The following is a 14,571-nucleotide window of genomic DNA, read 5'->3' on the forward strand; positions in this document are numbered from 1 at the left end:
TTCTGTTTTGAGGTTTGTCAGCTGTACTTGCTTGAGGTTTTTGTTATATGGGGTTTGGGGAATTTTTGTTTTATTTTGTTGTTGTTGCCAAATATAAATGAAAGCGGACCCTACAGCTTTAAAATGTTATGCTGATTTAGTTTATTTTATATATATATATATATATATATATTGCTTGTTTCTTATGCTTCTGTGATTTTTTTTTAAAGCTCTTACACAGTTGAAGTATGGTAAAATTATAGTAATTAGCTAGAAGAGGTTGCATTGAATAGAGGATAAATGGAGAATCTAGTTGGTCAAGAATTTTGTAGAGATGATAGCAAGATTTTATTACTGAAGAACAGTAACCAGTAGGATTTTGAAATATCTTCCAAATATTGATGCTTTCCTTTTAAATGGAAGTTATGAACACTCATGATGATTTTTCATCTTTGGTTCTCCCATAGGTTATTTAAAATTTCACAGGACTTGTTCTGAAAATGGCTGCATTGATAACTGGCTTTGTTTGAAAAAAATCTAATGTAGGAATATGATATGGAGGGCAATTATACAGAATATGTTTACTACATCATTTGGCATCTTATGGCCTTAAAGGAATGTCAGTCATTCTGAATACTTTAGTAGTTCAGACCATCTTCATTCATTGTAAAGAAAAATAAAAATAGACGGTATACATAGGACTTGGGACTAGTTCTCTAAAAATGAAGGCCTGCTGTGGTACTGGGTTCATCTAATGGATGCTGGTAACACACAACTGAGAGAACTATATGAGCTTGACCCCTATTGATCTATCTTTAACCTATAGAATAGGAAAGTGTTTTTCCCTTTTACAATAACTACTATGATAACACATAAACCAACTGAATTTAAAACTATGGAACAGCTCTTTGGCTGCAGGAAAATTCATAGTATAATTGCACCAGGAGTTTAAGGTCAAGCTCTTTAGTGAGCTCTGCAGCCATAGGCAGGTAACAAAGGTCACACAACTTCTCCATCTCCGAAGGTACTTACTCTACCTCATGGGGCTGTTGTGAGAAAAACAGGAGCATAATTGCAAAAGTGCTTTGAACAGTAAAAAAACTGTAAAAATAAAAGGTATTACTTACATGAGAAAAGCATTGTTGAGTGTAGAAAGTTATTCCAGTTTTAAACTCAGTAGCTAACTCTCATTCCTGTTATTAAGTGAAATATTAGGACACTAGGACACAAACTTTTCTTTGCCAGATTTATAGAAAAGACTGTATCTGTGTAACCCCCACCCCACCCCTGCTTTTTCACTGTTTATTTAAGCATGCTCACAATTTAAAAGAACACCACAATAGAAGACTTTCCACAAATCCCAGAAGCTAAAATGCTGTTTCACATCTTATGCTTGAAACAATCTGCCTGATGTATAGCCATGTTTCATCTTGTAAACAATAACTTGCCATTGCTACCCTGAGGGTGATGTGTCCATAAGTGGCTGGTGTGTTTATGGATCAAACCATGGAAGTTTTAGTGATGCCCAAGCATGTTCCTGCACTGATTCATTTGAAAGAGCTGTAGAAATAATGCAAAGCTTTAGTTCTAAGAATCTACTCATGCTTTAAAGTATTTATCTCTGTAGAACCACAATCATGGAAAGCTCAACAGTGCTGCTAATTATGTTTGTAAAATATACCTTTAATGTAGTGCAATATTTTTCTATTGGGAGAGACAGTAGAGGCATCACAATTGTACTTTAGAGCAGGGAAGGAGGGGAAACTCCAAATACCCAATAGTAAGGGATAAGGCTTCAGTTTAAAAGATTGTATTATATTACATTACTCATGTAATCTTGCTGCCATGCTATGTTATCAATAGCTAAAATAATAATAAAGACTACCACGGAAAGTAAGAATATCTTCATTTGATGACATCTAAAAACAAAGTGATTGGTTCATCTCTGTGGTATTATTGCCTGGTATAATTTGGCCATGCAGACAAACTAACAATTCACTTTTACTAAACAAAATTGCAAAAGCATTCAAGTTTTTACTGTTGCTTCCTTACCTTTTGAAATAGATATATGGATTTTTTTCTAATGTTGTATGGTAATAAGTAGATTATTCTTAGTAAGACCTGTCTCAGGAAAGAAAAAGTTAGACTATTTAAAGTGTATTCTCTTCATTGGTATTTAGATGAATGACTGGGTTAGACAAAATGAACAACATTTTAGTATTACTTTGCAATCACAATATGCTATATTTCTTTTTTATTTATTGTGTTGGTTTTTTGAGATAGTCTCTCTCCATAGGTCTGGCTGTCCTGGAACTCAACAGATGTCTCTGACTCTGGAGTGCTAGGATTAAAAGCATTCTCCACCACATCCAGCTGTGATATATTTCTTAGTAGCAAACTTCATTCAATAATACCAGAACTTATTTTGTAGATACTTTTTCATTCTAAGAAAAACAAACAGCCTAAAACTTTGAGAGTAAAGTCTATCTTAAAAAATTTAAAGACATTTGAACATATTTGGTTCTAATAGTAAGACAATAGAGTTCAAAATTTTAAGTTCTCTAAAGTATAGTTGAAATCACTTCAATTTTAAAAAATGTATTATCATAATTTCTAAATTGAGGTGATGGTTTTCATTACCCCCCCCCAAAAAAAGGGGGGGTATTACCTTCATCCTTTTTGATCCCTTGATATTCCTTAAGTTCTGAATAAAACAGCAAGCCACCCTAATCCTGGAAACTACCATGTGTACGCCATTCAAAATAATCCTAATTTCTGGATCTTCCAGAGCAATTTGTCATTGTTCTGTCAGATGGCTAGGTATTACAGCTTTCTTCATCAGATAATTATCTGTTCATAGCAATTAGAACAATGTTTGAGTTAAAGTCCAGGGCAACTCACTGTTTTCCCACACTGATAGGATATAACAAGTCATATGTTTCATTTAAAGCAAACAGTGGAAAGCCAAAGAGGATGGTTCACCCTAGCCTGGAGTAACTTTTGCCTGATGCCTGCAAACACAGAGAATGCTTTTTAATTAACTATCTATAGCCAAAACAACATCTATGTATTTTATTTCAACAATAATATTGATGAAATGGTTTATGAAAGAATACAGGCAGGCACAGCACAGTGTTCAAGAAGGTTTATTAAGTAATGTAGCTAAAGTGCAACCAGGACAGATACACTTAGCAGTCAAAAGAAAGTTGAGTACCCATTGCTACCTCACTAAGACTTTTGAGTCTTGAGTTACTAAGTACAAACAAGAGCCACCTCTACCCTTTAAAAACGTTCCTTTTCTGGTACATGCACAGTATGTTTTAAACACTCTATTTTCAGGCTTGTGTACCCAAGATATTAGTCATATAAATGTCTTTACTTTCCCCTTAGAAACAAGTTATCTTTTGCTCTCCAAACAGTCCTAAATTTTTTATTTTACCTTTCCCTTGGAGTTGAGTAACTGGCGTGCCTTTACTGGTCATTCTTACTGAAATGACATCAGCATCAATTACTGTATATGGTATTTTGGGCAAGGAAAACCACAAGCCCTCTCTAACCACATTACTTCTAAAGCTGTCCTGGTGAAGTCTAAGTCCCGCCTTCTGATTTCAGTCATGTGAGAGTTCCTCTAAGGCCATCTTTCAGAATTGCAGACCTGTGTGACTGTCCAGTAGTTTAATGAGTAGAAAGCCTGTTTCTCTCAAACACACCAGACTTCAAATCACCAAGGTCCCACCAAAAGCTTCATAAAGCAAAAGAAGTATTGGCCACTTTCCTAAAGAATATGTAATAGCCAGTAAAGTTGAGGGGTTGTTGTCCTAAAGTTCTCTTAATGTCCAAGGTCACACAAACACAATTCAGCTTAACAAAACTGACAGGTTTTTTTTTTTTATGATTTCACAACTGCAGAATTAACACATACTATTTGAGACATATTCTATACTGTGTTTGTATTCCGGAAGGTTGTAATCTCATACAAAGCAATTATAGATAATGTTCACTAATATTAGGTGGCACACTGAAAAGATACATCAGTGTTGTCATGCTTAGAAAAATTATTCTACCCAGCACACAAGATGATACAGTAACACATACACATTTTTTTCTGCTTCAGAAAGGGAAAGTGTCCTGACCACCCTATCTTTCTTAACATAATCATGTTTGACATGAACAGTTTCATTTCTTCATCTTTGTTTGAAATTCTTTTCTACATTTATATGAACAACTTTCAGGAGTCTAAAAAATAACAGCAACTCAAAATTAACAAATCTCTAGAAAAACACTTGGATGACCTGCAAGCAGGTGAAAGATGTAATAGTCTGATTTTTGACATAGCAGCTTGATAGCCTTGTTTCCTTTTCCAAAACATGAACTAGGTTTGATAAATCATACCATGCTTAACCTTGACAATGTATAAAGTACATACTTTATTTTCACCCAATAAGACCATCAAATATATATCTTTCAAAGAAAGCAACAATTGGGTTCTTTTCTCTGCTTTCAGATCATTTACTTTTTACTCCTTGTTGGCTTTAATGATTGCTGCCGATAATAGGACACAGAAAAGAGAATTTACAACCATCCCTTTCCAAGTGGGTGGTTATAGTAGAAAACTAATGCCAGCAAAGGTTTATGAATAAGTCTGAAAGATGGCTGACATATTTTCTTGTTTTCTGCGCTTGAAATGACTAGCTTTTAACTCATAAATACATTGATACTAATTACAAATTAAATAACAACACAGTCAGTGTTGCTACATAACGGCGCTGTCTTACATGATTCTGTTTCTCAAACTTCTAGTTTCTTGTTGGAGAGTCTCAGATAATGTGTGCTTTAAACACTCATTACCAGTATTCAGAAAAAAATATAAGATTTTTTTTTGTCCAAGTGTTCATGAATGTAAGTTAAAAAATTATATTTGATTTGGATTCAAATATTTATACATTTACAATATACCTATTTCGTCAAAATATATTGTATAATATTTAATAAAATCAAATACATAAAATAAAGTTTTCAACACTATTTATACAAACCCCTAGAAAAGCTGCTTTTTCTTTATAAGGCTGTTGGCAGTCGATCATAACCATGGAAAACAAAGTATCACCTTTGGTTGTTTTACTCTTTGCCAGGAATGGATGATGTGGCTGAGACAGCTCTGCACGGGTTACTTCACTGGAAACACTGCTACACGGTTAAGCACTTGGCAGCTTTAGAGGGTCTCAGTCACTTTCAGATTCTCCATCGTCACCGATGGGATATGACTGAACATTATTCTGAGTGTACATTTTTGTTTTAATGGGGCAGTTGTGGTCCATGAGGATAGCCTGAAAGCAAAATGCAAGTACATTAACTTCTGTTTTGTAAAGATAAGATTGTTTTAACCCACTGCTGCTAAGGGTTACTATTTTGAAAGCAATTGCCATGTCTTGGCCTTGAAGATCTCAAATTCTCCACTTAGTGAAAAGTTTTAGGTAATAGGCAAGAAGTGAAGTGGTCTCTAGGTATAATGTTTTCTTTGTGCCTGTTGGAGGTAGAAGTTAAGTCTTGTGAAAAAAAGGATGGGTGGATTAAATTTAAGAAAAGTTAAACTGAGAGTCTTGTGAAGGATGGGAGCTGTGGACCCCATTGCATCCAACTTCCATTTTATAGACTGCCACAACAGGGTACTTCATGAAGATGTTTAAATGGAATTTTTGTTGGAAATAGAAGGAATTCTGAACTGAAATCCACTCTATTATTTCCAATTGTGGATCTTGTTCTGATGGTAACCATCTACACAGATTGTTTTACAATATGTTCAGGCCACATTTTGCCTTGGCCTTTTAGATAGTTTCCCAGGTTAAACATTCCAGGGCTTTGTTCACAAATGTTATGTTCAGACCGTCTCTCTCCAGACCCTAGCTGTCCTCTTTCAGCACAAATATACACATAAAAGTCCTCTGCCCTTTTTTGTTTCTGAAAATTAAACCAAAAATAAGTATAACTGCAAAAGGAAAACAAAAATGATGCTTTTTTTTGCCAAAGCACTCTCAATGAGAAGTACTTGTAGTCCTTATTCCTGCTGACAGTGTGCTGAACCAAGCAGTAATTTGATAGATAATACAGCTGGCATCCTGTCAGGAACATGGCTACAAGTAGATGGAAGCCTTAGCTTCACAATAAACCTAGATGGGAAATTGAGAAAATGGGCACCCAGGCTTAAAGAACTTGACCAAAGTGTATACACCCCCAGCCACCAAAATCTACAGATGATCAAGTCTTTTATGTAGAATAGTGTATTTGCATAGACCACATCTCCATGTATATTTCAATTCAGCTTTACAGTACCCAACACAATACAGTGTAAATGAGTAGTGTAACTAGAGGATGATTTAAAATGTACAAATTAGTACAGATAATTGTTTTTAGACATTTTGGATTCAAATTTGTTGAGTCTACAGATCAGAACTGGTGGTAGAGAGCAACAGTGTAGCCATAATGGTGCAGAGGAAGATGCCCAGGCAGCCCCAAGACAAATTCTACTTTTTTTAAGCATCCCATGGCAGATGGAGAAATGCACTGTGCAAGCCACATGAATCAGGTATGTCTTAGTCTCCCTCCTTTATAGGAACCATTCCCATAAGATGTGTGTGTGTGCACATGCGCGAGTGTGCACGTACACGCAGTCTGCAAATTTGAGTGGATTAAAATGTTCTGATCCTGCCTGTGGCAGTCTACCTTGGTGTCTGTTAGTTATCCCCAGCTCTTGTCCTGCAGATATGATAAGGCTCCACTCAGTGCTTAACCCTTTTATCATTCCCCAAGAGATTTTCAAATGATCTGCTGTATGACACAAAGATAAGGACTTATGTGACCCTAGTCAGGGTGTCATCTCAAACTGCCAGCTTCAAACTCAACTCTATTTCCAATTATGCTACTTGCCAAATGAACTGATAATTGTACTTAAAGGGTTTGATTACTAAAATAGTTGAAGCAACAGACATTGTATATTTGAACCATTCTCCCCATGTTACACAAAGGGATAGCTAAAGGTAATCTCCCCAGATTATGTACTCAAAGATCACTTTGGAGATGGTTTGGGGGTAGAGTGGAGCAGCTTAAAAATTAGATCCCAGGTTCCTACCTTCACAGTGACGGTGCTATTAACAACCTCCAGCACACTGCCTTGGTTACAATACACTATGTAAGACTATAGTAGTCATCAGCTGACATGGATTTCTAGGGCACCTACTATGTATGTGACCTTACCCTGAAGGTCCTATACCAAACACGTAACTCCAAAGGTATGGACAGGTCCCCCAGGGTCACAGGTGGAGGACTCACTTGAGGTTAAGGGTTAGCAAAAGTTCTACAGAGGAGATGGGAGCTTAGGTGAATCCTGGAAAATGGGAGGATTTACAGAAGACAGGTTTAAATGAGCAAATCATAGATTATGGGGGGTAGTAGGTAAAACACACTAAATCAACATGGCCACCAGAGGTCTTAGGAGGCAATGGAGACACTATTTGGAAAGCTCCACCAAAGCCAGGAGCACCAGGCATGAGCCTTGGCCTTTACTTGGCCCACAGGCAGCAAGGCCACGTCAAAAAGAGTGACCAGCATTGCCTTATTCATAACCACCTTCATTTCTGCACTCACCATTCACTTCTATAGGTAATCTTTAGAACTCCAGGACTGGAACATAGAGTGTATACTCAATAAAAAATGTTCTGGTGGTTGCTGGGTGTTGTGGCACATACCTTCCATCTCAGCACTCAGGAGGCACAGCAGATGGAGCTCTATGAGTTTGAGGCCAGCCTGCTTTACAGAGTCCTAGACGAGTCAGGGCTACATAGTGAGACCCTGTCTTAAAAAGCTGCACTGGGATTAGGGAGATAGCTTAATGGGTAAAGAAAGTGCTTGCCTGGCAGGCATGAGGACCTGAGTTCAATCTCTAAAGCCCACATTTTAAAAACTCAGGTGTGATGATGCACATTTGTTACCCCTGCATTAGAGAGATGAAACAGCCAACCAGATTCACCTACTTAGTGAGCTCTAAGGCAGCAAGAGACTCAAAAACCAAGGTAGATAGCCCCTGAGGAACAACACCCAAAGTTTCCTTGGGCCTCTACATGCATGGGCACTTGAACATGCACACTTCATGTGTGCCCACACATACAGCCATGTACTGCAGGGTTCATTACGACTGATTATTTCTATCATGAAGATATAAGTGATCAGAATTTTTCAATTCAACCGATAGCCTATGTGTTTCAGGTAGCTTTCTTTCATGAATATTGTTTCATGGCTTCTACAACCTAGCTTCATGTCCTCTCCCAAAAGCTTTACTGGGCAGTAGTTTTACTTTTTTTTAAAAAAAAAAAAGTATATACATGGTTAAATATGCCACATAGTGTGCTGTGAAAAGAGAAGCGCACAGCAGAGCAGGTAAGTCCGTGAGGGACAAGTGCCCAGTGGCTCATGAAGCAGGCAGAGAATTTAGGCTAGCACTCCAAACACCACTGTGGAACAGAACTGGAGATATGAGGGGTTGCCACCAAAGGCACAGCAAAAGCCCAGATTCATCCAAGCCCCTGCTAAATACCTAGCTCCCATCACTGCACCCAGAGCAAAGCTGGGGTCTCAAGGTGGTTAAAAAAAAAAGACCAAATGAAGCAGAAAAGTAATAAAAATTCAGTGCTCAGCTGATGAATCAGCAAATGCACTTAGAAGGTAGGTGCTCCAATCTCAGGCTTGAGAAGACATGCATTCTAGTAGAAAAGTTTTGTTCCCTGTGTATACTATGTAAGTACCCAGAAAAGGGACGGGTCTACAAGTAGATTATAATGTACACCTCATGTATATTATCATCTGCCACTAGATGCCCCATCTTTTCTTAGCCCATGGACAAGAATCCTTTTTAAGTCTGTTTTATGTGTGATGGGGTGGTGTGCATGCATATGTGAGTAAACTTTCACATGTGTATGGGTGCATGTGTGTGTGTATGCACTTGTAAAGGCCAGAGGTTGACATTGAATATCTTAATGCTTCACTTTGTATATTGAGGAAGTGTCTCTCACTTGAACCCAGAGCTTGCCAATTTGGCTAGTATAGCCAGCCAGCTTGTTCCAGTGATCCTCTGCTCTGCCTTCCTTGCTGAAGTTATAGGTGGGCCACCACATCTGCCTGACGTTTCCATGGGTGCTGGGGATCTGAATTTGGATCCTTTGTGGCAAGTACTTTTATCTACTGAACTATCTCCTCAGCACTGAACTGGGGTCTAAGAAGGACTTTATACAGCCATACACTTAAAGGTGTCTGCTGTCCACAGTCCACTTCCTTTCCTGCGTTGGCAACAGAAACTTGGCACATCCTACCTTTAAAAAATAATTCTTTAAACTTGAAAACCAAGACCCATCTCAGAACTCAGCTATCCTCACTCAGGTGTTTTGAGAAGTCAGGGTCCTGTGTCATTGTCTTATTATGGGAGCAGTTTTCCTCAAATGTCAGTGTTGATGTGCCTTACACGTTTACAGAGACTGAGCAATAGAGGATTTTCCCCTTTGCCTTTATCAGTAACATTTTTTTTTTTAAAGCAGAAATAAGAACGGAAGAAAAGCTGTAGTGCTCACAACCTATTCACAGCCTGCTGTGACTTATAATCCTATAAAACACCATTGCATAGGCCATTACTCTCTCACATAGAGCTGCAGGTTGAGTGCCTGCAGGAAGTACTTAATGAAAGAATTCTTTGCTTGGGGTGGAATGCCTTCCGGCCTCCATGTCTCTGACACTTGGTGGCTCATGATCTTGCATTGAGTGATCAGCACTTGTGTGTGCTGGGGTTTCTCAAGTGGGTGGTAATCTATTCTCCCTTATGGCACACGTCCTGCCACAGGCCCCCTTATCATTAGAGGCTATCGGCTTCCACCCACTTTTCAGATCTGCTTGCACAATCAACAAGCATCAGATGCTAGCACTGTGCCTATCAAATGGCATTCCTCCAATTATGGACATTAATTATAGACAGACATGCACATCTTAAGATTTAATGATTTCTCTCAATGGGCACTTGTTAAGGATTTTGGCATTTTACAGTGAAGTGACTCTGAAAACCTGTAATTCTTACTGCGTTGCCTTTCAGGATTGTCTCCTCCACCTCCAGTATTTTTTTTAAATGAACTAAAGCGCTGGTTTAAATGAAGAAAAACTGGCTTTCTTTCTACCATCATTTTTCAAAACACTGTGGTGATTGGCTAGACAAATACTTCCCACCTCCAGTATCTCCTCGGCTAGTCTTCTAACCTCTTTCATTTCCTCTACTAGCTTATGTTGGAAGCCACAGATAGATAACACAACAGCCACTAACGTCTACCATCTTGGTGCTGGATATCCACCCATCAGAGTCTGAGTAGCAAAAGAAAGCTCTTGCCTTGAAGAGCAAAGACGTTTGGGTGCTACTGGGTGAGTGTTGTTTGAATCTTAGATGGTCTTATAATAAAAAACACAGAGCCAGATATCTAAAAGCTGAAAGATAGGAGAAGCAGAGCAAGCCACAGCCAACCTCACCTCGCCAACTCCTCAGTCAATCCTGTTTCCTCAGACTGAAATCCTCTGAGTCCTCACCTGAAAGGATCTCAGCTGAATTGCTTTAGTTCCTGTTTCCTCATGCCTTATATACCCTTCTCTGCCCTGCCATCACTTCCTGGGATTAAAGGTGTGTGTGCTTCCCAGTATTGGGGTTAAAGGCGTGTGCCACCACTGCCTGGCTCTGTTTCCAGTGTGCCCTTGAACTCAAGTGGTAGGATTAAGGATGTATGTCACCATTGTCTGCCCTCTATGTCTAATCTAGTGGCTGGCTCTGTCCTTTGATCCTTAAGGCAAGTTTTATTAGGGTACACAATATATCACCACAGGTGAGCAGAGTAGAACAGTGCTTTCAATACCGCAGGAAGAGTTTGTGGGTGACATTGGAGACAGTTACTGCTGAGACTCTCATCTAACTCTCACAACACTCCTGTGAAGTGCTATCTATCATTTCCCAGTGCAGTAGAGAAAATGGAGAATTGCAGATTCCTGTGGGGAGCCAGCACAGCTGCCCTCAGGCTCATGCTAGCCCTTCACCGTCCCTAAGAGTCTTAACTGTCTCCTGGGTGACAGAAACATTTACTGATAATTCAATTTCTTTGGTCAAAAAGGTTTGGGAGTAACCTTCATTCAACCTTAATCAAATTATTGATAATGTGGCCACAGAAGGACAGCTTTGCACTGCTGTGTGGAGAGTCTTCTATCCACTCTGAAGGGTCAGCCAAACAGGTGCCGCAGAGATGGACACAACCAGGCTGGAAGCAGGAAGTCAGAGAAGGGGTGGTGCTTCCACCCAAGGATCTCCACAGCACCCCTTCCTTTCCTAGGAGCCCAGACATGAGAAATGAAGTCTCTAGTTAAATCCTGTATAGTTCAGGGCACATGTCAGTGGCTAGAGACCAATGTGTTTTTAAGATACAGTAAATGGATAGGTGAATGTAAAATGCCTCAGACAAACAGGTTACACAACCTAAATTTTGGTTCTGTCTGTTTTTAAATTTGCTTTTTGGAGGAAACCATCATGAGTAGTACATGTCAGAAAGCACTTCTGTGCTGGACTTAGTGGCACAGGCCTGTAATGCCAGCTACTCTTGGAACTGAAGAGGGAAGATCCTAACCTGTCTGGTCTCCCACAGAGTAAGTTCAAGGCCAACCTGGGCAACTTAATGAGACCCTGTCTCAAGATAAAACATTTTTAAAGGTAAAAAGAGGGCTAGAAATCAATAGTAGAATGCTTTGCCTGGCACACACAAAGCCCTAGATTCAATCGACAATATCAGAGAGAGGAAACCTACAGAAATCTTGTCTGATCTACTCCAAAAGAACACGACAAAGAAGCCTTAGATCTGTCCCTGAACACAACACTACCACTTCCTGTGGGCTTTTCCTTCATCCCTAGTCCAGACAGTCTCCTTTCAGCTAAACAATACCAGCATCTGATACTTTACTTTAGTTAGGGCACCACGGCCAGGACAGACGACGAGCAGCAGCAGTGAGCTCTTTTTGTTGGGTAAGGTCAACACCTTAGAAAGGGCACAAGACTTATACATCTCCCACTTCAGATTTAGAGCCAATAATTTGAACTTGTTCTAAAAAGAAGAACTTTTTTCTCTATAGCTTGCCCATGGCCATGATTCTAGTCATGAAGATAAGAACTAAATATTTCTTTATGCTCACATGTGTGCCCCAGGGTGTAAATATGATCATCTTTCACAGACTCCTAAAAACATCTCCAGATTCTTATGCCTGGTGAGGACCAAGACACCAACTATCACTGAGTGCTATAAGGATAGAAGAAAAGCAACTGGCACCATATCCTGGGAAGCAGGAGGATTTTCAAGAGCCATAGCCAGCTAGATTGAATTTTCCCAGGGTTATATTTGATTGGCAAGAATTATACAATGTTAATCTAAATATGAAAATAATTTCATCCTCCGAATCATGAACATGAAGCTTAAAAGAAACAACTGTGAAAATATCATGAATAAAAGAAGTTACTGTGTTAGTTACTAAAAAGGAACTCTCACTACTTCTGTTTGGAGGCTTCTATTGGAAAGGAGCAGAAATATAGAATGTAGTAGAATTGAGCTATGCAGAAACTATCCAGATGGCCATACCAAAATGATCAAAAACAGATTTCTTACCATTTTTTCTTCCTTAGCAGGTGGACTTCGAAGAAAAAAGCAGAGTGGAGCAAAAACAATATCAATTATCCCGATAATTGTCATGAGCCAAGGAAAGCCGATTGCCTTTGCGATGGCACCACCAGCAGAGGGACCTTTGGGGAAAGAGAAAATCAGCACTTTCTCCAAGTGTCTTATTGTGAGAAAATGTAAAGATTTCTGTATTTGTAGGAGGTTTTATCTCTCCTGCATTGAGGTAAAGGTTGTCTTACCAATAGCATACCCCATACAAAAGGCCACATCCGCAATGGCATATACACTCCCATAAACAGACACGTGCCGTAGGTCGACCAGGTAACCCATGATAGGCATCATGGAGGAATCCACCATCCCTGTAGATAGTCAAGGACAGTGTATGGAAAAGTGGTATGAAACAGAAGCGGGTTGAATGTAGGGGACTGTGTCCTAAACTCAGTCCATTGCCATCTCTTCCCCTCTGCCATTGCCACTTGCTCATCTGTGACAGACCCCTGACAACAGACCTTTCATTGTGGATGGTAAGCAGAAGGGTTCAGAGAGGAGTGGAATTCAGTCCTTATTAGGTAACCATTTGTAGGCTGTCTGACCTCACCTTATAATCTCTTGTAATGGGCCATCTTTTGGGTAAGGGGAAGGTACCCAGTCCTCTGGCAACTCACCTATTACTGTTCTCCAAGTGTAGTATATTACAGGCCACTGGAACCTGGCCTACTAGCTGATGCCTTCCTGATCCACTATTTTTCCAATCACTTTTCCCTTGCCAGTTAGCACACACACATAATCAGTCAACCTCTCTCCCACTTTCCACTCACCTCTAACACCAGGCCTTAGGCCATGAGAGTTACCAAGCTGGAAAGTACTCAAGTACTAGAACTCAATGGAGGGTGAGAGAACATCTCTTCCTGCTCAGAAAACTAAAACCTGAAGATCTTGGCTCCTTAGTTGGCTAAAACCAACAACAACTGAGACCAGCGTGACAAGCTGTGGCTTCTTGACTAGCAAAGGACAAGGCTCAGAAAGATCACATGTGTTCAGAGTTCCAGGTGCAAATCCTAGCTTTGAGCATGGTCGTGTCTAGCCTCAGAACACTGCATCCCCCTATCTAAATGGGGTGCTTTGAAAGTGGTTTTGGTGACTGAGTGTAGTGAACTGATGCCTGTGAACACATGCTAAGGGGCTGGCGCACAGCAGCAGGTGGATGAGAGAAATGGCTTTCATTTGTTTAGTATTTGTGATCATCTGATGTGTGCAGCCTGCTGCAGAGAAAGAGTGGAGCAAAACCTGAGAGGTGGATATTAAGCACAGAGTTGAAGAATGAATTACAGCGGGACTGGTGTGGAGGTCCCTGAGGAGGGATAAGATGCCAGGGCTGCCCAACCTCCTCTAGAGGGTCAGAAGATACCCCGTTCATTCTTTCTGCTATACCACTCTAAGACCAAATTCCTGACACTACTGTGTAACAGATTTGGCCTTTACTTTTATCGTGTTAATCAGTATTTTATAAGTGAGAAACAAAAGCATACCATTAGTCCAGACTTTCCCTAATGTTTTATTTTCCTTTGCCTCTGAAAATCCCTGCAGTGCACAGCATGGTACCTCACCAGCCTGTATTTTCTTTACCAAGCCTCATAAGAAAAGCACATGGGAAGTCTGTCCCTAGCCACATTTGGGAAGGTCTGCTCTTATATGTGAACTAAATTGAATGTGCTACAGATGAGGAGGTGTGAGTTTGCTGGAGTACGGCAGTGAAGCATCAGTCTGCTTCTGCCTTTCTGACTTTCAACAAGCATCTTCGTGGATCTAGACTATGGGTTGTTCCTGAGCTAATCTCATTGCGGCCCCCACTTCAGCTTCTGGAAAT

General features: G+C 39.8%; 1 protein-coding gene and 1 long non-coding RNA gene across 2 annotated transcripts in view; one reads left to right on the forward strand and one right to left on the reverse strand.

Annotated features, from left to right (window-relative positions):
- Positions 1–5,013: 5,013 nt before the first annotated feature.
- Slc18a2 (solute carrier family 18 member A2) overlaps positions 5,014–14,571 on the reverse strand; it is a 34,426-nt gene continuing 24,868 nt past the window's right edge. Inside the window, exons 13-15 of the mRNA XM_059255836.1 lie at positions 12,944–13,063; positions 12,693–12,826; positions 5,014–5,306 (exon numbers count right to left, since the gene is read on the reverse strand). Coding sequence (XP_059111819.1) covers positions 5,202–5,306; positions 12,693–12,826; positions 12,944–13,063 — 359 coding nt within the window. The 3' untranslated portion in view covers positions 5,014–5,201. The remainder of the gene's footprint in view (positions 5,307–12,692; positions 12,827–12,943; positions 13,064–14,571) is intronic.
- Positions 6,426–14,461, forward strand: LOC131904837 (uncharacterized). Its single transcript, XR_009377815.1, has 3 exons — positions 6,426–6,562; positions 10,288–10,425; positions 12,710–14,461. It is a non-coding gene; the product is annotated as an uncharacterized LOC131904837 (long non-coding RNA).

This window comes from Peromyscus eremicus, chromosome 1, assembly GCF_949786415.1.
Source record: "Peromyscus eremicus chromosome 1, PerEre_H2_v1, whole genome shotgun sequence".
NCBI lineage: Eukaryota > Metazoa > Chordata > Mammalia > Rodentia > Cricetidae > Peromyscus > Peromyscus eremicus.